At 43.7% G+C, this 27,852-nt stretch overlaps 1 protein-coding gene across 1 annotated transcript in view; it reads right to left on the reverse strand.

Annotated features, from left to right (window-relative positions):
* Positions 1-20,861: 20,861 nt before the first annotated feature.
* The window catches only part of LOC139386427 (beta 3-glucosyltransferase a), a 63,426-nt gene continuing 56,435 nt past the window's right edge, over positions 20,862-27,852 (reverse strand). Inside the window, exons 12-13 of the mRNA XM_071132018.1 lie at positions 23,032-23,176; positions 20,862-21,641 (exon numbers count right to left, since the gene is read on the reverse strand). Of these exons, the coding sequence (XP_070988119.1) occupies positions 21,474-21,641; positions 23,032-23,176 (313 nt within the window). The 3' untranslated portion in view covers positions 20,862-21,473. The remainder of the gene's footprint in view (positions 21,642-23,031; positions 23,177-27,852) is intronic.

Genomic DNA, 27,852 nt, shown 5'->3' on the forward strand with positions numbered 1-27,852 from the left:
TGCTAATTTTGAAAAAATATTAAACTGAAATATCAAATTTACATAAATATTCAGACCCTTTACTCAGTACTTTGTTGAAGCACTTTTGGCAGCAATTACAGCCTCGAGTATTCTTGGGTATGACGCTACAAGCTTAGCACACCTGTATTTGGGGAGTTTCTCCCATACTTCTCTGAATATCCTCTCAAGCTCTGTCAGGTTGGATGGGGAGAGTCGCTGCACAGCTATTTTCAGGTCTCTCTGGAGAAATTAGATCGGGGCTCTGGCTGGGCCACTCAAGAACATTCAGAGACTTGTCCCGAAGCCACTCATAGATTGTTTTAGCTGTGTGCTTAGGGTCGTTGTCCTGTTGGAAGGTGAACCTTCGCCCCAGTCTGAGATCCTGAGCGCTCTGGAGCAGGTTTTCACTAAGGATCTCTTTCTACTTTGCTTCGTTCATCTGTCCTTCGATCCTGACTAGTCTCCCAGTCCCTGCCACTGAAAAACATCCCCACAGCATGATGCTGCCACCGCCGTAGAGATTGTAACAGGTTTCCTCCAGACGTGACGCTTGGCATTCAGGCCAAAGAGTTCAATCTTGGTTTCATCAGACCAGAGAATCTTGTTTCTCATGGTCTGAGAGCCTTTAGGTGGCAACTCCAAGTGATCTGTCATGTGCCTTTTACTGAGGAGTGGCTTCCGCCTGGCCAATACCATAAAGGCCTGATTCGTGGAGTGCTGCAGAGATGGTTGTTCTTCTGGAAGGTTATCCCATCTCCACAGACGAATGCTGGAGCTCTGTCAGAGTGACCATTGGGTTCTTGGTCACTTCCCTGACCAAGGCCATTCTCCCCCGATTGCTTAGTTTGGCTGGGCGGACAGCTCTAGGAAGAGTCTTGGTGGTTCCAAACTTCTTCCATTTAAGAATGATGGAGGCCACTGTGTTCTTGGGGACCTTCAATGCTGCAGAAATGTTTTGGTACCCTGTCCCAGATCTGTGCCTCGACACAATCCTGTCTCGGAGCTCTAAGGACAATTCCTTCAACCTCATGGCTTGGTTTTTGCTCTGACATATACTGTCAACTGTGGGACATTATATAGACAGGTGTTTGCCTTTCCAAATCAATTCTAATCAATTTAATTTACCACAGGTGGACTGCAATCAAGTTGTAGAAACATCTCAAGGATGATCAATGGAAACAAGATTCACCTGAGCTCAATTTAGAGTCTCATAGCAAAGGGTCTGAATACTTATGTAAATAAGGTATTTCTATTTTTTGTTTTTTATAAATTTGCAAAAATGTCTAAAAACCTGTTTTCGCTTTGTCATTATGGGGTATTGTGTGTAGAATAATGAGTAAAAAAAGTGATACATTTTTAGAATAAGGCTATCACATAACAAAATGAGGAAATAGACAAAGGGTGTGAATAAATTCCACATGCACTGTATGACTGATGATGAGCTTTCACTCAAATAGTTACATTTATGAACTGAAACATGGAAAAGATTATGGAAAAAACATTGCTCCTCTTCATGGAGGAATTGGCCATGCTCTATAAATATTTTATCTTATGACTGTACCTACCTCCTACTCCAGACTAGCAACTTACTCACTAGCCCATTCCCAACAATGTAGAGTTAAAAAGTAAGACACATACAGTGCCTTGCGAAAGTATTCGGCCCCCTTGAACTTTGCGACCTTTTGCCACATTTAAGGCTTCAAACATAAAGATATAAAACTGTATTTTTTTGTGAAGAATCAACAACAAGTGGGACACAATCATGAAGTGGAACGACATTTATTGGATATTTCAAACTTTTTTAACAAATCAAAAACTGAAAAATTGGGCGTGCAAAATTATTCAGCCCCCTTAAGTTAATACTTTGTAGCGCCACCTTTTGCTGCGATTACAGCTGTAAGTCGCTTGGGGTATGTCTCTATCAGTTTTGCACATCGAGAGACTGAATTTTTTCCCATTCCTCCTTGCAAAACAGCTCGAGCTCAGTGAGGTTGGATGGAGAGCATTTGTGAACAGCAGTTTTCAGTTCTTTCCACAGATTCTCGATTGGATTCAGGTCTGGACTTTGAGTTGGCCATTCTAACACCTGGATATGTTTATTTTTGAACCATTCCATTGTAGATTTTGCTTTATGTTTTGAATCATTGTCTTGTTGGAAGACAAATCTCCGTCCCAGTCTCAGGTCTTTTGCAGACTCCATCAGGTTTTCTTCCAGAATGGTCCTGTATTTGGCTCCATCCATCTTCCCATCAATTTTAACCATCTTCCCTGTCCCTGCTGAAGAAAAGCAGGCCCAAACCATGATGCTGCCACCACCATGTTTGACAGTGGGGATGGTGTGTTCAGTGTGATGAGCTGTGTTGCTTTTACGCCAAACATAACGTTTTGCATTGTTGCCAAAAAGTTCAATTTTGGTTTCATCTGACCAGAGCACCTTCTTCCACATGTTTGGTGTATCTCCCAGGTGGCTTGTGGCAAACTTTAAACAACACATTTTATGGATATCTTTAAGAAATGGCTTTCTTCTTGTCACTCTTCCATAAAGGCCAGATTTGTGCAATATACGACTGATTGTTGTCCTATGGACAGAGTCTCCCACCTCAGCTGTAGATCTCTGCAGTTCATCCAGAGTGATCATGGGCCTCTTGGCTGCATCTCTGATCAGTCTTCTCCTTGTTTGAGCTGAAAGTTTATAGGGACGGCCAGGTCTTGGTAGATTTGCAGTGGTCTGATACTCCTTCCATTTCAATATTATCGCTTGCACAGTGCTCCTTGGGATGTTTAAACTTGGGAAATATTTTCTTAACCAAATCCGGCTTTAAACTTCTTCACAACAGTATCTCGGACTTGCCTGGTGTGTTCCTTGTTCTTCATGATGCTCTCTGCGCTTTTAACGGACCTCTGAGACTATCACAGTGCAGGTGCATTTATACGGAGACTTGATTACACACAGGTGGATTGTAATTTATCATCATTAGTCATTTAGGTCAACATTGGATCATTCAGAGATCCTCACTGAACTTCTGGAGAGAGTTTGCTGCACTGAAAGTAAAGGGGCTGAATAATTTTGCACGCCCAATTTTTCAGTTTTTGATTTGTTAAAAAAGTTTGAAATTTCCAATAAATGTCGTTCCACTTCATGATTGTGTCCCACTTGTTGTTGATTCTTCACAAAAATACAGTTTTATATCTTTATGTTTGAAGCCTGAAATGTGGCAAAAGGTCGCAAAGTTCAAGGGGGCCGAATACTTTCGCAAGGCACTGTATTTGCAAGTATAAAAGGTATAAGTATAAAAGGAAATATACACTGCTCAAAAAAATAAAGGGAACACTAAAATAACACAACCTAGAATGAATTAAATATTCTTATTAAATATTTTTTTCTTTACATGGTTGAATGTGCTGACAACAAAATCACACAAAAATTATCAATGGAAATCAAATTTGTCAACCCATAGAGGTCTGGATTTGGTGGCTCAGTAGTGTGTGTGGCCTCCATGTGCCTGTATGACCTCACTACAACGCCTGGGCATGCTCCTGATGAGGTGGCGGATGGTCTCCTGAGGGATCTCCTCCCAGACCTGGACTAAAGCATCCGCCAACTCCTGGACAGTCTGTGGATGGAGCGAGACATGATGTCCCAGATGTGCTCAATTGGATTCAGGTCTGGGGAACGGGCGGGCCAGTCCATAGCATCAATGCCTTCTTCTTGCAGGAACTGGTGACACACTCCAGCCACATGAGGTCTAGCATTGTCTTGCATTAGGAGGAACCCAGGGCCAACCGCACCAGCATATGGTCTCACAAGGGGTCTGAGGATCACATCTCGGTACATAATGGCAGTCAGGCTACCTCTGGCGAGCACATGGAGGGCTGTGCTCCCCCCCAAAGAAATGCCACCCCACACCATGACTGACCTACCGCCAAACCGGTCATGCTGGAGGATGTTGCAGGCAGCAGAACGTTCTCCACGGCGTCTCCAGACTCTGTCACGTCTGTCACATGTGCTCAGTGTGAACCTGCTTTCATCTGTGAAGAGCACAGGGCGCCAGTGGCGAATTTGCCAATCTTGGTGTTCTCTGGCAAATGCCAAACGTCCTGCACGGTGTTGGGCTGTAAGCACAACCCCCACCTGTGGACGTCGGGCCCTCATACCACCCTCATGGAGTCTGTTTCTGACCGTTTGAGCAGACACATGCACATTTGTGGCCTGCTGGAGGTCATTTTGCAGGGCTCTGGCAGTGCTCCTCCTGCTCCTCCTTGCACAAAGGCGGAGGTAGCGGTCCTGCTGCTGGGTTGTTGCCCTCCTACGGCCTCCTCCACGTCTCCTGATGTACTGGCCTGTCTCCTAGTAGCGCCTCCATGCTCTGGACACTACGCTGACAGACACAGCAAACCTTCTTGCCTCAGCTCGCATTGATGTCCCATCCTGGATGAGCTGCACTACCTGAGCCACTTGTGTGGGTTGTAGACTCTGTCTCATGCTACCACTAGAGTGAAAGCACCGCCAGCATTCAAAAGTGACCAAAACATCAACCAGAAAGCATAGGAACTGAGAAGTGGTCTGTGGTCACCACCTGCAGAACCACTCCTTTATTGGGGGTGCCTTGCTAATTGCCTATAATTTACACCTGTTGTCTATTCCATTTGCACAACAGCATGTGAAATGTATTGTCAATCAGTGTTGCTTCCTAAGTGGACAGTTTGATTTCACAGAAGTGTGATTGACTTGGAGTTACATTGTGTTGTTTAAGTGTTCCCTTTATTTTTTTATATATAGGGCATACAACAATCTCAGCTCTGTAGATTTTTCTACGAAGAGACATTATCAATAGATAATTTATTCTGGTATCGCCCCGATGTAGCTTGTTTCTGGTCAAGGGTTCAGGAAGGGTTAAAAAAAAGGTTTACATACACTTAGGTGGGAGTCATTAAAACTCGTTTTTCAACCACCCCACTAACTTCTTGTTAACAAACGATAGTTTTGTGCATGACACAAGTATTTTTTACAACAATTGTTAACAGACAGATTTTTTCAGAAGTTTATCATACACTAAGTTGACTGTGCCCTTAAACAGCTTGAAAAATTCAAGAAAAGTATGTAATGGCTTTAGAATCTTCTGAAAGTCTAATTGACATAATTTGAGTCAATTGGAGGTGTACCTATGGATGTATGGATGTATTTCAAGGCATACCTTCAAACTCATTGCCTCTGCTTGACATCATGGGAAAATCAAAAGAAATCAGCCAAGACCTCAGAACACCAAACACCTGAAGGTACCACATTAATCTATACAAACAATAGTATACAAGTATAAACACCATGGGACAACCGTCATACCGCTCAGGAAGGAGACGCGTTCTGTCTGTTTGGAAACAGAACTGTTTGGAGGAAAAAGGTTAAACAATTTAAAGGCAATGCTACCAAATACTAATTGAGTGTATGTAAACTTATGATCCACTAGGAATGTGATGAAATAAATAAAAACTGAAATAAATCACTCTACTATTATTCTGACATTTCACATTCTTAAAATATATATTTATTTGTTAAACCTTTATTTAACTAGGAAAGTCAGTACAGAACAAATTCTTATTGGCAATGATGGCCTACCCCGGCAAAACCCAGATGACACTGGGGCAATTGTGCACCGCCCCATGGGACTCCCAATCTCTGCCGGATGTGATACAGCCTGGATTTGAACAAGGGACTGGTTTTTACTAGGATTAAATGTCAGGAATTGTGAAAAACTGAGTTTAAATGTAAACTTCCGACTTCAACTGTATGTAAAATGTGTATGGAAAATGTATATGGAAAATGTATATATATGTAGCAAAAAAGCTGTAACAAAACTAAAATGATAAACAATATTCTCTAGTCTAAAGAAATCAAGATTGAACTCTTTGGACTGAATGCCAAGTGTCTCGTCTGGAGGAAACTTGGCACCAGCCCTATGGTGGTGGCCATATCATACTGTGGGGATGTTTTTCAGCGGAAGGGACTGGGAGACTAGTCAGGATCGAAGGAAAGATGAACGGAGCAAATTCTTGAGAGATCCTTGATGAAAACCTGCTCCATTTGTATGTGTTTATCTACAAAGCCCTTTTGGGAAACTCCCTCTTTACCTCTGTAGTCTGGTCTCCTTCACCACCAGCAGTTACCATACCCGGTCTGCCAGGTGGTTGCTACTTAAAGTCCCCAGGACATTCACACTATTAGGCAAGAATGCCTTCTCTTCTTGTGCACCAGACGCATGGAATAATCTACAATCCATGTTTCATCTAGATATGTTAGTGCCACTGAATGAATTAAAAATATTGATGGGAGACTCTGTTTACAGTTGAGTGTAGATGCTTTTTTTTTAGACTGGATCATGTTGTTGTATTGTATTGCTGTATATTTTAATTCTGTAATGTATTGATTGTTGCTGCCTTCTTAGCCAGGTCTCCCTTGAAAAAGAGACTATGGGTCTCAATGGGCTTTTCCTGGTTAAATAAAGGTTAAATAAAAAAACACAAATAAAATAGGTCCTGGATGGCAGGAAGCTTGGCTCCAGTGATGTACTGGGCTGTACACACTACCCTCTGTAGCGCCTTACGGTCGGATCCCGAGCAGTTGCCATACCAGGCGGTGATCTCAATGGTGCAGCGGTAGAAGTTTTTGAAGATCTGGGGACCCCTGCCAAATCTTTTCAGTCTCCTGAGGGGGAAAATACAGTATGTTGCTGTGCCCTTTTCACGACTGTCTTGGTGTGTTTGGACAACTAAGGAACGAAACTCTTTACCCGCTCCACTACAGCCCCGTAGATGTTAATGGGGGCCTGTTTGGCCTTAAGCCCTTTCCTGTTGTCCACGGTCAGCTCCTTTGACTTGCTCACATTGAGGGAGAGGTTATTGTCCTGGAACCACAAAACCAGGTCTCTGACCTCCTCCCCATAGGCTGTCTCATCGAAACTGTTGATGAGTGTTGGAGTCATGCTTGGCCACACAGTTGTGGGTGAACATGGAGTACAGGAGGGGACTAAGCATGCACCCCTGATGTTGAGGATCAGCATGGCAGGTGTGTTGTTGCTTACTCTTACCACCTGGGGAGGCCCGTCAGGAAGTCCAGGATCCAGTTGCAGCGAGAGGTGTTTAGTCCCAGGGTCCATAGCTTAGTGATGAGCTTTGTGGGCACGATGGTGTTGAAAGCTGATCTGTAGTTAATAAACAGCATTCTCACATAGGTGTTCCTTTTGTCTGGGTGGGAAAGGGCAGTACTGAGTGAGATTGAGATTGCGTCATCTGTGGATCTGTTGGGGTGGTATGCGAATTGGAGAGCTTCTAGGGTTTCCGGGATGATGGTGTTGATGTGAGTCATGACTAGCCTTTATAAGCATTTCATGGCTACTGACATGATTGCTACGGGACAGTAGCCATTTAGACAAGTTACCTTCAATTTCTTGGGCACAGGGACTATGGTGGTGTGCTTGAAACATGTAGGTGTTACAGACTCGGTCAGGGAGAGGTTGAACATTTCAGTGAAGACACTTGCCAGTTGGTCAGCGCATGCTCCGAGTGCACGTCCTGGTAATCCGTCTGACCCCACAGCCTTGTGAATGTTGAACTGTTTAAAGGTCTTGCACACAACGGCTACGGAGCGTGATCACACAGTCATCCAGAATAGCTGGTGCTCTCATGCACGCTCCAGTGTTGCTTTCCTTGAAGCAAGCATATAAGGCATTTAGCACATCTGGTAGGCTTGCGTCACTGGGCAGCTCACGGCTGGGTTTCCCTTAGTAGTCCGTAATAGTTTGCACCCCCCCCCACATTTGACGAGCATCAGAGCCGGTGTAGTACGATTCAATGTTAGTCCTAAACTGACGCTTTGCCTGATGGTTCATGTTCATCTGAGGGCATAGCAGGATTTCGTAAAACGTCCAGACTAATGTCGCATTCCTTGAAAGCGTCAGCTCTAGCCTTTAGCCTGGTGCGGATGTTGCCTGTAATCCATGGCTTCTGGCTGGGATATGTGGGGACGATGTCATCAACGCACTTATTGATGAAGCCAGTGACTGAGGTGGTATTCCATTGGATGAATCCCGGAACGTATTCCAGTCTGTGCTAGCAAAACAGTCCTGTAACATAGCCTCCACATCATCTGACCACTTCCGTATTCAGCGAGTCACTGGTACTATCAGAACTCAGGATAAGACGCAGATGCAGACAGCTAGAGTTAAAGATGTTTATTGACCCAAACAGGGGGCAGGCAAAAGACAGGTCAAAGGCAGGCAGAGGTCCGTAATCCAGGGCAGAGTCAATAAGGTACAGAACGGCAGGCAGGCTCGGGGTCAGGGCAGACAGAATGGTCAGAACCGGGGAAACTAGGAAACAGAAAACGAGAAAGCAGGGAGACGGGAAAACACGCTGGTAAGACCTGACAAGACAAGACGAACAGGCAACAGACAAACAGAGAACACAGGTATAAATACACTGGGGAGGTGGGTGGAGACAAGAACAAAGACAGATGAAACAGATCATTGTGTTACAGTACCTGGAAACAGGAGACAAAGGGCTGTGAGACAGGTTTAATCCTAGACACATGAAAAGTGGGATGAATAATGAGGGTACGGATCAACAGAAGACAAACAGCAGAGGGGCTAATGATATTGGAGATGGGGAAAGGGCCAACAAAGCGTGGGGAAAGTTTGCGGGAATCCCCCCCGAGGGTCAGGTCATGAGTGGACAGTCATACGATACTGGGGAGCCGAGGTCTGGTGTCAGTCTGCTTGTCGTTGATACCTGGAGGTGGTCTTGAAAAGAGCCGACCGGGCTCTCTTCCAGGTACGGCGAAAGTGGCGGACAAACATCTGGGCTGAGGGAATGCCAACCTCAGCCTCTTGCTCCGGGGAGAGCGGGGGCTGATACACCAGGGAACAATCGAAAGGCGAGAGCCCAGTGTTGCGGCCGTATTCAACCCACATGAGTTGCTGGCTCCAGGTGGTGGGGTTGGTGGAGACAAGGCAGCGAAGAGTTGTCTCCAAGTCTTGATTGGCTCGCTCTGCCTGGCGGCTTTGGAAAACCGGTCCACTACGGTCAGGATGGCGGTGTTGTCATCAGACGGGGGAAGACCCATGACAAAGTCCAGGGATATGTGAGACCAGGGACGGTAAGGGGACAGACAGTGGTTGAAGAAGACCAGCCAGAACTTGCAGAGGAGTCTTGTTCTGCGCACAGACTGTGCAGGAAGCGACGAACTCGGACACGTCCGGGACCATGGTAGGTCACCAAAAGCGTCGGGAGCCCAGGTGGCAGGCAAGCCTGGGCTCACTCCAGGACCGAGGAGCGGACAGCATCAGGCACAAACATCCGGTTATCTAGCTCCCCGGGGTTCGGATAGGAACGCTGTGCATTATATTCCAGGTTTTTGTGGTTCGTCCCCCTTCCAACCAGTGTCTCCACTCCTCCAACGCCATCTTTACCACGAGAAGCTCACGATTCCCCACATTGTAGTTCCTCTCCGTGGCGTGATGGGAGAAGGCGGAGCAGGGATGTAGCTTGAGGTCCAGGGCAGAGCGCTGGGATAGGACAGCCCCCACTCCGACATCCGAAGCATCGGCCTCCACCACGAACTGACGGGACGGGTCAGGATGAACCAATATGGGAGCTGTGATGAAGTGGTGCTTGAGGTCCAGGGACCAGCTGGGGACCATGTGAACGGAACCTTGGGAGAGGTGAGTGCAGACCGCGTGGAAGCCAGGGTGCTGTAACCCTGGATAAAGCAACGATAGAAGTTGGCAAATCGCAGGAAACGTTGCATCTGCACTCTAGATGTAGGTTGGGGCCAGTCCACCATCGCTCTCACCTTCCCGGGGACCATTTGTGCATTCCCTGCAGCGAGGATTTAACCAAGGAAGGGGATTGTGTAACGATGGAATTCGCATTTCTCCGCTTTCACAAAAAGCTGTTTCTCCAGGAGGCGCTGGAGGACCTGTCGGAATTGGAGAACGTGTTCTTGGGCTGAGTGAGAGAAAACGAAAATTACCAGGTATTCGTAGTGGCCGACACCTGGAGGGGTAGACAAGCACAAAGACAGGTGAAATAGATCAGGCTGTGACGTATACTTCTGCTTTAGTTTTTGCTTGTAAGCAGGATTCAGGAGGATAGAATTATGGTCAGATTTGCCAAATGGAGGGCAAGGGAGAGCTTTGGATGCGTCTCTGTGAGTGGAGTAAAGGTGGTCCAGAGTTCTTTTCCCTCTGGTTGCATGTGACATGCTGGCAGAAATTAGGTAAAATGGAACTTAGTTAGCTTGCTTCTGGATGAGCATTTTCTTGTTTGCTTATGGCCTTAAACAGCTCGTTCAGTGCAGTCTTAGTGCCAGCATCGGGTTGTGGTGTTAAATAGACAACTACAAATAATATAGATGGTAGATATCTTTCCAAGATGGCGTAGCAGTCAGACGTCTTTGTCCTGTCGTGTCCCTTGTATATATCGTTTTACATATTTTTCGGCGCATATCCTTTAAAATATTTACTTATATTTACTTCGGATCCGTAATCCCTCAACTGAAGCTAGCCAGCTAACTACCAGCTATCAGTCAGCAAACCATTGCCAGCGGTCATCAGCTAACCTTCAGCTCGGAAAGCTCTTGTCAGTTCGAACAACGTCACTCTAACCAGAGCATAACGGACCTGTTATTTTTATCCCCGGATTCCTACTGCAAACTGAACATTTTCATCTGGATCTTCACAACTAGCTAACCGCAATCCCGGATGACTACTCCTGGCTAGCGTTTTCCATCCCAGAGCAAGCACCAATTAGCTTGAAGCTAGCCCGGCCAGGGCTCCTGTGCTACCACCGAAGTATACTCCTGGGCTACAATATCCGGACCCCTTCTTACAGCTGGTACGGGGCATGGAACCCCGCAGATCCCCTACGACCGGAATACCAACATAATCTGCCCGAGGACTCCAACAGGCCCCTCGGGCGCGACGCCCGCTGAAAGCCCATTATGCTAACCAGCTAGGCCTGCTAGCTACCTAGAGCTACTTGGAACCCTACTAATTCCACGACTGGTCTATCGACGTCGCCGCACGAAGAGGCAAAAACAGACTTACCCCCATCACGACGTCCCCCAAAGGCTAACTTTCTAGCCCCTGCTATCTGCTTGCTTGCTAACCCGGTCTGCTAACTGCTAGCGTGCCCCGATCTACTAACTGCTAGCTGCTGGCCCCGGCCTGCATACTGCTAGCTTACCTGCCCGGTCTATAACTGCTAGCCAATACTAACTGCTTGTTTGCTAACCCGACCTGCTAACTGATAGCTTGCCCTGTCTACTAGCTGCTATCTTGTTTAGCCCCGGCCTACCAACTGTTAGCTTGTTAGCCTGCTAACTGTCTGAATCGCCGTGTCCCCCAGCCAGCCCAACCACCCAATGGACCCATATGTTCACTTGGCTATGCATGCCTCTCTCTAATATCAATATGCCTTGTCCATTACTGTCCTGGTAAGTGATTACTGTCTTATTTCACTGTAGAGCCTCTAGCCCTGCTCAATATGCCTTAACCCACCATGTTGTTCCACCTCTGACATATGCGATGACATCACCTGGTTTAAACATCTCTAGAGACTATATCTCTCTCTTCATTACTCAATGCCTAGGTTTCCCTCCAATGTACTTACATCCTACCTTACCTTTGTCTGTACACTATGCCTTGAATCTATGCTATCGTGCCCAGAAACCTGCTCCTTTTTCTCTCTGTTCTGAACGTGCTAGACGACCAGTTCGTATAGTTTTTAGACGTACCCTTATCCTACTTCTCCTCTGTTCCTCTGGTGATGTGGAGGTTAATCCAGGTCCTGCAGTGCCTAGCTCCACTCCCACCCCCCAGGTGCTCTCATTTGTTGACTTCTGTAAACGTAAAAGCCTTGGTTTCATGCATGTTGACATTAGAAGCCTACTCCCTAAGTTTGTTTTACTCATTGCTTTAGCACACTCTGCCAACCCGGATGTCTTAGCCGTGTCTGAATCCTGGCTTAGGAAAACCACCAAAAACCCTGAATTCACCATTGCTAACTATAACGTTTTCCGCCAAGATCGAACTGCCAAAGGGGCGGTGTTGCAATCTACTGCAGAGATAGCCTGAAGAGTTCTGTATTACTTTCTACGTCTGTACCCAAACAATTTGAGCTTCTACTTCTAAAAATTCACCTTTCCAAAAACAAGTCTCTCACTGTTGCCGCTTGCTATAGACCTCCCTCTGCCCCCAGCTGTGCCCTCGATACCATATGTGAATTGATTGCCCCCCATCTATCTTCTGAGCTCGTAGTACTAGGTGACCTAAACTGGGACATGCTTAACACCCCGGCCATCCTACAAACTAAGCTTGATGCCCTCAATCTCACACAAATTATCAATGAACCTACCAGGTACAACACCAAATCAGTAAACACGGGCACCCTCATAGATGTCATCCTAACTAATTCGCCCCCAAAATACACCTCTGCTGTTTTCAATCAAGATCTCAGCGATCACTGCCTCATTGCCTGCATCCATAATGGGTCTGCGACCAAACGACCATCCCTCATCACTGTCAAACGCTCCCTGAAACACTTCTGCGAGCAGGCCTTTCTAATCGACCTGGCCGGGGTATCCTGGAATGACATTGACATCATCCCGTCAGTAGATGATGCCTGGCTATTCTTTAAAAGTGCCTTCCTCACCATCTTAAATAAGCATGCCCCTCTCAAAAAATGTAGAACTAGGAATAGATATAGTCCTTGGTTCACGCCAGACCTGTCTGCCCTTGACCAGCACAAAAACGTCCTGTGGCGTTCTGCATTAGCATCGAATAGCCCCCGTGATATGCAACTTTTCAGAGAAGTTAGGAACAAATATACACAGGCAGTTAGAAAAGCTAAGGCAAGCTTGCGCAACGTGACTACAAAATATCTAAAAAGTTACCTGTAAACTTTGCCAAAACATTTCAAACTACTTTTGTAATACAACTTTAGGTATTTTTTTACGTAAATAATCGAAACAATTGAAGACGGGATGATCTGTGTTCAATACAGGAGGAAAACAAACTGTAGCATGCTTTATGGTCACGTGCCTCTATCTAACAGTACATTTCAAGTTACCCTATTTCAAGATGGCCGTACTTCTTCATTACACAAAGGAAAAACCTCAACCAATTTCTAAAGACTATTGACATCCAGTGGAAGCGATCGGAACTGCAAGAAGGTCCCTTAGAAATCTGGATATATAATGAAAAGAGAGTGACCTCAAAAAAATAAATATCTGAATGGTTTGTCCTCGGGGTTTCAACTGCTAAATAAGTTCTGTTATACTCACAGACATGATTCAAACTATTTGAGAAACTTCAGTGTTTCCCATCCAAGTCTACTAATAACATACACATCTCATCTTTTGGGGATGAGTAGCAGGCAGTTGAATTTGGGCATGCATTTCATCCGGACGTGAAAATACTGTCCTACACTAAGTTAACTAACTACTACACTAAGTTAATAACTAAGTTATTGAAAGTGGTGTAGGGGGTAAAACATATGACATAATTAAAGCAATGTATACTGGCAACACGTGCAGCATCAAAATTGTCAAGAAAATAACAGATTTTAAAACCGGGGCGGGGCCTTCGCCATGGTTGCAATATGAGCCCTGCACTCTTCAATATTTACATCAACAAGTTGGCCACTATTCTAGAAAAATCCTCAGCCCTTGGTGTTAGGCTTCACAATTCAGAGGTTAAATGCCTGCTCTTCGCAGATGACCTGTGCCTGCTGTCACCCACAGCACCCACCTGCTAGAGCAGTACTGCCAGATCTGGGCCCTGGCAGTAAACCCCCAAAATACAAAAATAATTACTTTTCTAGAGAAGATCCAGATCTCTGGGAATTAGACAAAAAGTTCTCAATTGGTACAAAATATATAGAGTACTGCACATACTACAACTACTTAGGTTTCAAAATAAGCTCAACTGGACACCTTAATAATGAACTGAGAGAAAACACGCAGAGCATTCTACGCCATTAAAAAACTAATTCAAATTGAAATACCTATTAAAATTTGGCTAAAACTAATTGAATGTGTCACTGAACCAATTGCAGTTCATGGTAGTGAGGTGTGGGGTCCACATGTAAAACAAGATTTCACCCAATGGGACAAACACCCCATTGAAACCCTGCATGCAGAGTTCTGTAAGATTCTCCAACATGTCCAGAGGAAAACTACAAACAATGCATGCAGAGCAGAATTAGGCCAATATCCACTAATAATAAAAACCAAAAAAAAGCAACTAAGTTTTGGAAACATCTAAAATACAGTGACCCCCTCTTATACTGTATCCTTACCAAGCCCTGCAATGCCAAGAGCTGAGTAAAAAGCTGTTCCTGGGAGTTCACAAACCTGTTCTACTAACACACTGAAGCCCCAGCACCAGAACATCCAATCAATCAGAATAAACGAAACTACATTGCTTATTGGGAAACACTGTAACGCTCCCGGGTGTCGTGGTTGTGGAGTCAGACGCAGGAAACAGAGAGTGCAATACTGTGCTCTTTTAATGCACTCACGCAACACTGGGTGCTCAAAATCAAATGCCCCAAACACGGGGGACGAAAACAGTATAGCAGAAAATACACGACCAGGAGCAAACACGTTGGCCCACCGGCCCACCTCTACTACCTACACGAAGGTCACAATGATTAATCCCGGCACAAAGAAACAGGCGTGCCGGCTGTCTAATAAAGCCCAACTAATTACTAACTAACAGGTGCTAACAATAAACATACAAGGAGGGGAGGAAAGACAATCAGTGGCAGCCAATAGGCCGGCGACGACGACCGCCGAGTGCCACCCGACCGGGAAGGGGAGCCACCCTCGGTCGGACTCATGACAAACACAAGCACAAAGTAAAATGGAGTGCTATCTGGCCCTAAATCGACTCTACACCGTGGCTGACTATTTGACCATGGTTACTGATCAAAACCTTAGAAAAACTTTGACAAAGTACAGGCTCAGTGAGCGCAGCCTTGCCATTGAGAAGGGTAAACACAGGAAAACCTGACTCCCTGTAAAGGAAAGGCTGTGCACCCACTGCACCACAGCAGAACCCGAGACAGATCTGCATTTCCTGACAAAATGTTAAAAATATTAAACAATTAGAGTTTAATTTCCCCAAATGTAAAACCCTTATTCAAGGTTTAAAAGACCACTCTGATGAGAATAGGATACCCGTCCTTTTAGGGGAGGACGCAGAGAACTGTGGGTTGGCCAACGCACTACATTGTTGGCTTCCATAAGATGAGGGACAGTGTCTGACAGACCAACCAACCTGCACATGTCCTCAACGTATGGTTATTTTGAGCCTTGATTATTGTTGTTTCTGTTGTCCCATTGACAATATTGACTATTATTATTTGTATTGTGTTAATATTGTAAATCTCCAAAGTAAGCTTTAGCAATACGTACATTGTTACTTCATGCCAATAAAGCTAATTGAATTCAATTAATTTAAATATTGACTCGCATTCATCAAGCTGCCCACTCAAGAAAAAGCTTCAAACTGTAACCAGTGCCTGCAACCTGGTTTAGGTTATCAGTACCAGGGTAGTTACAAACAGCACAGGATTGAAATCATCGACATGTATCGATCACATCTTTACTAATGCTGCAGAAATCGGCTTGAAAGCAGTATCCAGATCCACCGGCTGTAGTGATCACAATATAGTAGCCGTATCTAGGAAAACCAAAGTTCCAAAGGCTGGCCTAATATAGTGTATAAGAGTTCAAACAATACATTTTGCAGCGATTCCGATTCCTGTTGATGTAAAGAATATTTGTTGGTCCATGGTGTGTAATGAGGATCAACCAGACGCTGCACTTGACACATTTATGAAATTGCTTACGCAGTTACCGATAAGCATGCACCCATTAAGAAAATGCCTGTAAAAACTCGTAAATCCTCGTGGACTGATAAGGAATTTAAAAATGTTATGGTTGATAAGGATGAGGCAAAAGGAATGGCAAATAAGCCTGGCTGCACAACCGATTGGTAAGCGTACTGTAAACTGAGAAATCATGTGACTAAACTAAATAAAAAGAAGAAACTACACTATGAAACCAATATGTATGAAATAAAGAATAACAGTAAAAGTCTTTGGAGTTTATGGCTTTATACACCCTGCTATATTGTGGAGATGAGTTACCTGTCTAACAGAACGCAAAGGGTGTTCTTTAATGGAAGCCTCCAACATAATCAAATCAAATCAAAGTGTATTTGTCAAGTTGGCCGAATACAACAGGTGTAAACCTTACAGTGAAATGCTTACCAATAGTATGAAAAAAGGTATGTGTGTGTGTGTAGGTAAGTAAAGAAATAAAACAACAGTAAAAAGACATTTGAAAATAACAGTAGCAAGGCTATATACAGACACCGGTTAGTCAGGCTTATTGAGGTAGAATGTACATGTAGGTATGGTTAAAGTGACTATGCATATATGATGAACAGAGAGTAGCAGTAGCATAAAAAGAGGGGTTAGCGGGTGGCGGGACACAATGCAGATAGCCCGGTTAGCCATTGTGCGGGAGCACTGGTTGGTCGGGCCAATTGAGGAAGTATGTACATGAATGTATAGTTAAAGTGACTATGCATATATGATAAACAGAGAGTAGCAGCAGTGTAAAAGAGGGGTTGGGGGGGCACACAATGCAAATAGTTTGGGTAGCCATATGATTTGATTACCGGTTTAGGAGTCTTATGGCTTGGGTGTAAAAACTGTTGAGAAGCCTTTTTGTCCTAGACTTGGCACTCTGGTACCGCTTTCCATGCGGTAGTAGAGAGAACAGTCTATGACTGGGGTGGCTGGGGTCTTTGACAATTTTTAGGGCCTTTTTTGACACCGCCTGGTGTAGAGGTCCTGGATGGCAGGCAGCTTTGCCCCAGTGATGTACTGGGCCGTACGCACTACCCTCTGTAGTGCCTTGCGGTCAGAGGCCGAGCAATTGCCGTACCAGGCAGTGATGCAACCAGTCAGGATGCTCTTGATGTTGCAGCTGTAGAACCTTTTGAGGATCTCAAGACCTATGCCAAATCTTTACAGTCTCCTGAGGGGGAATAGGCTTGTCGTGCCCTCTTCACGACTGTCTTGGTGTGTCTGGACTATTCTAGGTTGTTGTTGATGTGGACACCAAGGAACTTGAAGCTCTCAACATGCTCCACTTCAGCCCCGTTGATGAGAATGGGGGCGTGCTCAGCGCTCCTTTTCCTGTAGTCCACAATCATCTCCTTTGTCTTGGTTACATTGAGGGATAGGTTGTTATTCTGCCACCACTCGGCCAGGTCTCTGTCCTCCCTATAGGTTGTCTCGGTGATCACTGTTGTGTCGTCTGCAAACTTAATGATGGTGTTGGAGTCATGCCTGGCCATGCAGTCGTGGGTGAACAGGGAGTACAGGAGGGGACTGAACACGCACCCCTGGGGAGATCCAGTGTTGAGAATAAGTGTGGCAGATGTGTTGCTACCTACCCTCACCACCTGGGGGCGGCCCGTCAGGAAGTCCAGGATACAATTGCAGAGGGAGGTGTTTAGTCCCAGGATCCTTAGCTTAGTGATGAGCTTTGAGGGAACTATGGTGTTGAACGCTGAGCTGTAATCAATGAATAGCATTCTCACATAGGTGTTCCTTTTGTCCAGGTGGGAAAGGGCAATGTGGAGTGCAATAGAGATTGCATCATCTGTGGATCTGTTTGGGCGGTATGCAAATTGGAGTGGGTCTAGGGTTTCTGGGATGTTGTTGTTGATGTGAGGCATGACGAGCCTTTTAAAGCACTTCATGGCTACGGACGTGAGTGCTATGGGTCTGTAGTCATTTTGGCAGGTTGCCTTTGTGTTCTTGGGCACATCGACTATGGCGGTCTACTTGAAACATGTCGGTATTACAGAAAATGTCAGTAAAGACACCTGCCAGTTGGCCAGTTGGTCAGCAGATGCCTGGAGCACACGTCCTGGTAATCCGTCTGGCCCCGCAGCCTTGTGTATGTTGACCTGTTTAAAGGTCTTACTCACGTTGGCTAAGGAGAGCGTGATCACACTGTCGTCCGGATCAGCTGATGCTCTCATGCATGCCTCAGTGTTGCTTGCCTCGAAGCGAGCATAGAAGTGATTTAGCTCGTCTGGTAGGCTTGTGTCACTGGGCAGCTCGCAGCTGTGCTTCCCCTTGTAGTCTGTAATAGTTTGCAAGCCCTGCCATATCCGACGAGCGTCGGAGACGGTGTAGTAGGATTCAATCTTAGCCCTGTACTGACGCTTTGCCTGTTTGATGGTTTGTTGCAGGGCATAGCGGGATTTCTTGTAAGCTTTCGGGTTAGAGTCCCGCACCTTGAAAGTGGCAGCTCTACCCTTTAGCTCAGTGCCGAATGCTGCCTGGGATTCATGGCTTCTGGTTGGGGAATGTACATACAGTCACTGTGGGGACGACGTCCTCGATGCACTTATTGATAAAGCCAGTGATTGATGTGGTGTATTCCTCTATGTCATCGGAAGAAACCCGGAACATGCAAAACAGTTCTGTAGTTTAGCATCTGCTTCATCTGACCACTTTTTTATAGACTGAGTCACTGGTGCTTCCTGCTTTAATGTTTGCTTCCAAATAGGAATCAGGTGGATAGAGTTGTGGTCGGATTTACCAAATGGAGGGCGAGGGAGAACTTTGTACGTGTCTGTGTGTGGAGTAAGGGTGATGTAGAATTTTTCTCCTCTGGTTGCACATTTAACACGTTGATAGAGATTTGGTAGAACTGATTTAAGTTTCACTGCATTAAAGTCTCCGGCCACTAGGAGAGCCGCCTCTTGGTGAGTGGTTTCCTGTTTGCTTATTTCCTTATACAGCTGACTGAGTGCAGTCTTAGTGCCAGCATCTGTTTGTTGTGGTAAATAAACAGCCACGAAAAGTATAGCTGAGAACTCTCTAGGCAAATAGTGTGGCCTGCAATTTATCACAATATACTCTACTTCAGGTGAGCAAAATCTGAGACTTCCTTAGATTCAAGGTAGAATAAGGAATTCCTTACTTTTATAATCTTTACTAACGACTTGCCACTGGCTGTCTATGTATGCGGATGACTCACCCTATAGACGTCAGCTACTACAGTGACTGAAATGACTGCAACACTTAAAGAGCTGCGGTTAGTTTTAGAATGGGTGGCAAGGAATAAGTTAGTCCTAAATATTTAAAAAAAAAACGAAAAGCATTGCATTTGGGACAAATCATTCACTGAACCACAAACCTCAACTATATCTTGTAATAAATAATGTGGAAATTTAGCAATGTATTTGTGAGAGCTATTGACATGTTGAAAGCACAGAGCTGTCTGTTTAAACGACTAGCACACAGCTCAGACACCCATGCATACCCCACAAGACATGCCACCAGAGGTCTCTTCACAATCCCCAAGTCCAGAACAGACTATGGGGGGCACACAGCACTACATAGAGCTATTCCACATCAGGTAACTGATGCAAGCAGTAAAATCTGAGAGAGAAAAAAGAGAGAAAAATACACCTTATGGAACAGCAGGGACTGTGAAGCAACACAAACACAGACACATGCATACACACATATAACTGTGGCATACAGCAGGTCAGCCACCAGGGGGAGACTCGTCGAGGCCTGGTGACAGACGGAGTATACATCACGAGGCGATGGCTCCATCTGCTGGACGGTCAGGACTAATTGGGGTTGATTGGGAGTTGGTGAGTAATCAAGGGCTGATAGCTCACCAGCTGTACAAGTCCCATAAAGCTGCCAGAAGGGCAGCACACAAGAGAGAGACTGGGGGAGGAAAGGACTCCCGTATAGCTGGGGACGGTTGCAGAGGTAACAGGAGTGAGTTCAGTTTTGATTCCCACAGGATACAGCAAGACCCGGAGCCCAGTAGACGGTATCCCAGAGAGGGTCTCTTGGGGGAGACCTATCCTTTTCTTTTGGACTATTATTTTAATAAACATCTTTGAAACTGAGCTAATCCTACTCTGCGTCTGACCTGTGTAAATGTTTTGACCCAACCCCGTGGTCTGCCACATGACACACACGGATTTTGTGTTGTAGATATGTGGTCGTGGAGTATAGGCCTGAGGGCACACACAGTGTGTTGTGAAATCTGTTATGAATGTATTGTAATGTTTTTAAAAATGTATAACTACCTTAATTTTGCCGGACCTGCAGGAAGAGTAGCTGCTGCCTAGGCAGCTAATGGGGACCCATAATAAGAGGACACTCCATTCTTGGTGAATGACACAAACTTGACTTTACACCATATAAAGCAGGTATCAAACTCATTCCATGGTGGGCTGATTGTCTGCTGGTTTCCCCTCCTCCCTTGTACTTGATTGATAAATTAAGTTCACTAATTAGTAAGGTCCCCACACCTGGTTGTCTAGAGCTTAATTTATAAGGAAAAAACAAAAACCTGCAGACATTAATTTAACCACATCCCTGTCCCCATTTATTTATTTACCTTTATTTAACTAGGCAAGTCAGTTAAGAACAAATTATTATTTTCAATGACGGCCTAGGAACAGTGTTCAGGGGCAGAACGACAGATTTGTACCTTGTCAGCTCGGGGGTTTGAACTTGCAACCTTCCGGTTACTAGTCCAACGCTCTAACCACTAGGCTACCCTGCCGCCCCAATGCTGTGTCTGTACTGATAAGCTTTCCATAAATAAAGTTACAAAAGTTAAAACTGATCATTCACGAAGTAATGAGGAAAGCTAGTGTGTCATGATGGACAAAACATCTTGAGACATTTCTCTAAGATTCTATTTAAAATCCAATAAACAGTATTTGTTTTGTGTGTGATATTTACAGTCAGAATTAGTAGTAGTGAATTAACCCTGAAACCAAATGGCAGAAATAAAACTCCATTAAGACACCGCAAACACGTTTTTATAAAAATAGTACACATTGTACAGCATATAGCAATAATGTTGAAATATGTCCTTAAGAAAAAAATGAGTTTCATTGTTCAATTTGGCAAGAAATTGATTATATATTATAAATATACACAGACAAGAGCCGAACACACTGACAACCTCAACATGCAAATCTATTGAAACTGTGGCCGGGATTCAATACAATACTGCGCGCTAGACAGCCGACAATGTGTCTTCTAAAGGCGTTTTCCCCGAAGTTCGCGGAGATCGCATTCATGGTAAATGTTGAGCATGTTGGCCCATGCGTAAATTACCTTTGAAAGTCCATAGTAGTGGGCTGTTCTACCGTGCCTGGCCTCCGTCATGAATAAGTTCCCAAACACACAGTCATGGACAGAGACTTGCATGAACCCTCCAAATTATATCTACGCAAGATTCACAATATAGAAAACGTTTACACCGACGGAGGAAACATGCAGACAATTTGTTTGTCCATGACTCCACACACACACACACAAGACTGATCGTGTCTGAGTGACTATAACTCTTCCTTGGTGCTCTTGTTTAGTCCGCGTGGGCTTGTTGACCTCGACTCGTCCTTTAGCCACCTGTTGAAGACGGCGACGGGGTCGATGTTCCAGTGTTTGTGGAAGGAGATGGGCACCTGGTGGGCAAGGAAGTCTCTGGAGTAGTCTTCAGGTCGAGCCTGGAGGGACATAACAATTATTATACCGGCCTCCCTTACCTTGTCCACAGACCGCTTACAGGGCAAGAAAACCAATATGCCATTTTGTAATTTGAGTGAACAATTCCTTTCAACACCTTCCATTTCTGTCAGCCACAGGAGACTGCACTGGAGACTGCTGTAATTGCTTCTCTTAAACAGGGTTATTAAATACACTGGTACAGAGACAACCAGTCCCCCAGGGGATGAGGAGAAAGTGAGGAGGAAACTAAGAAGGGATATTGGCTATTGGATGCCAAAGACTAGTGTCTTTGTTACCTGAGCCTTGCTACAACAACCTTTGTTGAACTGTAAAATTGACGTACTGTGATTTGTTTTTACATTTTGGGTAAAGAATATTAGGTCTAAGATAACTTATTAGATAAGGGTAATGGGCAAGGCAGCAGCTACTCTCCCTGGGGTCCAGCAAACATTTAAAACATTACAATACATTCACAACACACTGTGTGCCCTCAGGCCCCTACTCCACCACTTCCACATATCATGTGTGAGTATGCATGTGCCTATGTTTGTGTTGCTTCACAGTCCCCACTGTTCCATAAGGTATATTTCTATCTGTTTTTAAAATGTTACTGCTTGCATCAGTTACCTGATGTGGAATAGAGTTCCATGTAGTCATGGCTCTATGTAGTACTTGTGCGCAACTGTAGTTGGTATTAGGTAAGGACAATGGATAAACATTTATAAGGTAACGGCTCTCTCCCACAGTGCAGTTTTGATCATCCAAACTTCTTTGCTATGTTGTGCAGTGGATGTGCTCCACTGTACGACATAACAGCTGATACATCTTTAGGATTTGCTATCTGAAGGGTGTTCTCACTTACCACTTGTATAAATTAAGTTACATTTCTTTTGATTTGAATGTCTTTTCAAAATAGAACATAGCAGAAAGTGCTTATTTGTCAAATGTGCAATCATCTGTGTTCTAGTAGGCCTACAATATGGTTAATCAAATCGGATACTTAGAAATTGTCATGTAGGGTGTAGAAAATGTTAGATAACATACAGTGTAGAAAGATATCCCAATTGCTTCATCTTTTCTACAGCACATGCCAGCATACAGCGTTCCTATTGGCGTGGAATCTCCTTTGTAGCAGGGTTCACACAGCACAGACAATTCTGACATGCTAGACTTTTGTTTGGGAAGACTTGGTGTTGTCAGGAAATCACAAGTGCAGTAAATCGGCTATTGTTGACCTTGCCACACTGAGCGACTCTAGAGCTCCCATCTTTCATATACGATGATGAATGAACAATCATGAAAATAGTATGTGACATGAATCGTGCCAATAAAATTCCAAACTGTGGGTTCCTGGCATAAGGGTAATAATGGGTAAGTTCAGTGTTTTACCTGGTGGAAGAGGGAGCTATGTGTGACAGGAAGCCCCAGAGCGTTGAGACACATCCCCAGCACCATGTCATCAGGGGCGTCATCACGGTAACACTTGCAGTCACTGGCCAGGAGCCTCACCACCGCGGTCCTACTGAACACCATCCTGACAGGACACAACACACACACACCCCAACACACATTAGTTTGTGTGTGTTGATCATTCTGGCACAGAAAATGATTGAGCACCTGGGTGGAGAATCCAATACATTATTATTATTATCATTATTAACACACACATCAACATCAGTACTCTGACCAACACAATTAAGGGAAAACAAGGTGGATTGACAACTCAGACGCATTCCAGCTATTTGTTTTTGGTTGAAAAACAATACCACATGTATAAATATAGTAATGTACACACAGGTAAACAAATATGTTTTGAGCAAAATTGTGTTTTTTTAGACACAAGTGTAAAATTCATGGAGTAGGCCATTAAAGGTCTGGTGTCATAGGCCTCCCCCTTGCTTGAGGAACAAAATAGGAGCATTAGAGAACAAAAGAGGGAAAAAAAAACACCCCCATTTGTGCCTTGTCAGAGGCCACGTGGATGTGCCTTTTGTTAAGAACTAGGTGATAAAGGAGTTGAAAAGGAGACTGGAGTAGGACTTTAAAGGTTTATGTTGAATATTTCCAGTGAAGAGCGACCCTTCACATGGTAGTCTGGTAATTTCACATGTACAGTACACATACAGATCCCACAAATATTTATGAACGAATGGCCTGATTGCAACGAAGACGCGGAACCTGCAGATTACCTGCAGGTTGCCGCTGGATTTATTGACACGCTACTAAAGGGGAGATTACACGTAGCTCCGAGCTAAAATAACAAACAAAAAAAACTGCACAATAAAACTACTAGACCGGCTGATCTGACGCTGTTATTGTGTCAAACCTGCTGAATACTAGACAGCAGAAATGGTCATTGTCTACCTTCACTACTTCCGCCCCAATGAAAAAACATCCTACTAAGAACAATGAAATCGAAATATGAAAAAGATAAATGGAAGAATGTGACATATTACAACTGAAATAACATGATTAAACTGGAAATGTAACCCATGTCAATAACTGAAAAAGTTATTAAAAAACAACTTTTAAATAATTAGCCTACCACATTGTCAATTAAAGTGATATTGATTGCAGCAATGACTGTGATAGAAACTGTAAATATAATTATAAAACAAAACACTTTGCATCTGTTTCTTTGGATAACGACTTCCAAATAACACGAAATTACTCTCCTTACTACATTTCTTTCATATTCAGACATTGTTTCTTCAATAAAGTAGGCTACAATATGCCACAGTAGGCCTACTGGCCGAATGACTATTTTGTACAGTAGCCCTGTACTAAATTATAAAGGTTCACTATTGAGTCTTATCACGTTGTTCAACTAATAACTTAAATACGTATATATTCTCCACTATCCTCACAATATTAGAATACAATATTGTTTGTTCGAAATACAACACAATCACGATTTTGTTTCAAATATCAAATGTGTAGCCTAAAGTTCCGGAATATTTCCTTTTCCCCTCTTGATAAGAAATGGGAATATTCGATTCAGACAAGTGAAATCATTAATGTACGACAAAATCGTCTGAAAAAAGATAAAAGCGACATCGGTCTTAAGGCGTCCGCATGCTTCCCATTTGAAACATTTCGTACATACAGTACCAGTTAAAAGTTTGGACACACCTACTCATTGCAGAGTTTTTCCTTTATTTGTACTATTTTCTACATTAATAATAATAGTGAAGACATCAAAACCATGAAATAACACATATGGAATCATGTAGTAACCCCAAAAAAGTGTTAAACAAATCAAAATATTGTAATGAAACAGGTAGGGAGCAGGTCTCGAACCCTCGACCTTCTAGCCCGAGGTCTGAAGCTGAAAAACAGCTTCTATCTCAAGGCCATCAGACTGTTAAACAGCCACCACTAACATTGAGTGGCTGCTGCCAACACACTGACTCAACTCCAGCCACTTTAATAATGGGAATTTATGGAAATTGATGTAAAATATATCACTAGCCACTTTAAACAATGCTACTTAATATAATGTTTACATATCCTACATTACACATCTCATATGTATATGTATATACTGTACTCTATATCATCTACTGCATCTTTATGCAATACATGTATCACTAGCCACTTTAAACTATGCCACTTTGTTTACATACCCTACATTACTCATCTCATATGTATATACTGTACTCAATACCATCTACTGCATCTTGCCTATGCCGTTCTGTACCATCACTCATTCATATATCTTTATGTACATATTCTTTATCCCTTTACACTTGTGTGTATAAGGTAGTAGTTTTGGAATTGTTAGGTTAGATTACTCGTTGGTTATTACTGCATTGTCGGAACTAGAAGCACAAGCATTTCGCTACACTCGCATTAACATCTGCTAACCATGTGTATGTGACAAATAAATTTGATTTGATTTATCCACTGTGCCGCAAAAGCATGCTCAAGCGGCAGAGTCGATTTCCGCGCTTATAAACCCAGGGTCGTTACAATATATTTTAGATTTTTCAAAGTAGCCACCCTTTGCCTTGATGACAGTTTTGCACACTCTTGGTATTCTCTCAACTAGCTTCATGAGGTAGTCACCTGGAATGCATTTCAATTAACAGATGTTCCTCGTTAAAAGTTCATTTGTGGAGTTTCTTTCCTTCTTAATGCATTTGAGCCAATCAGTTGTGTTTTGACAAGGTAGGGTTGATATACAGAAGATAGCCTTATTTAGTAAAAGACCAAGTCCATATGTGACCGACCGCCTTGATCCAATCTTATGTAGAAAATGTTGAAATGGTGTATTTTACATTGGATAAAAGCAGAGACGGAGAGCTATATATATATCATGCACTGCATTTGAGGAACAATGGGAAAGTAGTTCTGCTTTGAAAGTTGATCAACTTGTAATCTCACTTTTGAGAAAATGGCCTTTGAATGTTTTGGTACCAACTGGAGAGCTCTTCTTTGTCTACACCCATTCAGCATCATTCACACCATCTTAAGCTTTAGCCCGACCCATCTCTTCAAAGGGTTGGTCCAAGCGTTCTGTACTAACAACAGCAGTCAAGCACCCAAGTTAACTGGCTAACTTGCTAGCTACTTCCAGACACAAATGAGAGAACAGCTCACTGAACATTACTCGCCCTAGCAGAGCTGGTTAGGTTGTTTTTATCTTATCCAGAGTGTTGGTGACTGTAACTGTGCTGACAGATTGTCAGTTCGTAAATTCAGAGTGTTTCGCTCTCAGAGTGTTCAGAGTGCACACTGGACACTCTGGCCGATGAGTAGGGTTGCATTCCAGACACAAATGAGAGAACACCCCACTCTGACCATTTTACTCACCCTAGCAGAGCTGGTTAGGTTGTTTTCATGTTATGCAGAGTGTTGGTAACTGTAACTGCTGCTGGCAACAAGTTAATTACACTTTTTTGGGACTTTTACAGACACCAGCAATATTCAACGGGTGTTGAGCGTTCACAAATTCATCAGTTACTCTTCGCTCTGGCACACAGACGAGAGTGCTCTGAAATTGGAGTAGATGGCCAGACTCTATTTACGAACACACCCAATATGGTTTTTTGCATATTGAAGTATTTTGTTAATCTTGTGACTCCCATGCGGGAGCGTAATCATCGCCTGAAACTAATTAGCATAACGCAACGGACATAAATATCCCCAGAAAATATTCCTATTCATGAAAATCACAAATGAAATATATTGAGACACAGCTTAGCCTTTTGTTAATCATCCTGTCATCTCAGATTTTCAAAATATGCTTTACAGCCAAAGCTAGACAAGCATTTGTGTAAGTTTATCGATAGCCTAGCATAGCATTTTGTCCAGCTAGCAGCAGGTAACTTGGTCACGGAAATCAGAAAAGCAATAAAATTCAATTGTTTACCTTTGATGAGCTTCGGATGTTTTCACTCGCGAGACTCCCAGGTAGATAGCCAAAGTACATTTTTTCCCAAAATATTATTTTTGTAGGCGAAATAGCTCCGTTTGTTCTTCACGTTTGGCTGAGAAATCGCCCGGAAATTGCAGTCACAAAAAATATTGACAGAAACATGGCAAACGTTGTTTATAATCAATCCTCAAGGTGTTTTTCTAATATCTATTCGATAATATATCCGTCGGGACAATTTGTTTTTCAGTAGGACCGATTGGAGTAATGGCTACCTCTGTATTTTACGCGAGAGTCACCCTGGCTGCCATCATGTGACCACTTACGCAATGTAGCCGCCTACGGCTATTCTTCAACATAAATGTGTAAAACTACATCACAATGCTGTAGACACCTTGGGGAATACGTAGAAAGTGTAAGCTTGTTGATAGGACATTCACAGCTCAATAGGGACTCATTGGAACGCAGCGCTTTCAAAATATGAGGCACTTCCGGGTTGGATTTTTCTCAGGCTTTCGCCTGCAACATCAGTTCTGTTATACTCACAGACAATATCTTTACAGTTTTTGAAACGTTAGAGTGTTTTCTATCCAAAGCTGTCAATTATATGCATATTCTAGCATCTTGTCCTGACAAAATATCCCGCTTAAAACGGGAAAGTTTTTTTTCCAAAAATAAAAATACTGCCCCTAGAGTCGCAACAGGTTATTAAGACATGTAGCTAGCTACAGTAGGTAAACAATGAACCATCATCTCAACTCATGACATTACTACCCTGCATGAATCAGCAGTTAGCTAACCAACCATGTTCAGTGTTAGCTAGATAACATTCG

The sequence above is a fragment of the Oncorhynchus clarkii genome, chromosome 27, assembly GCF_045791955.1.
Source record: "Oncorhynchus clarkii lewisi isolate Uvic-CL-2024 chromosome 27, UVic_Ocla_1.0, whole genome shotgun sequence".
Lineage (NCBI taxonomy): Eukaryota > Metazoa > Chordata > Actinopteri > Salmoniformes > Salmonidae > Oncorhynchus > Oncorhynchus clarkii.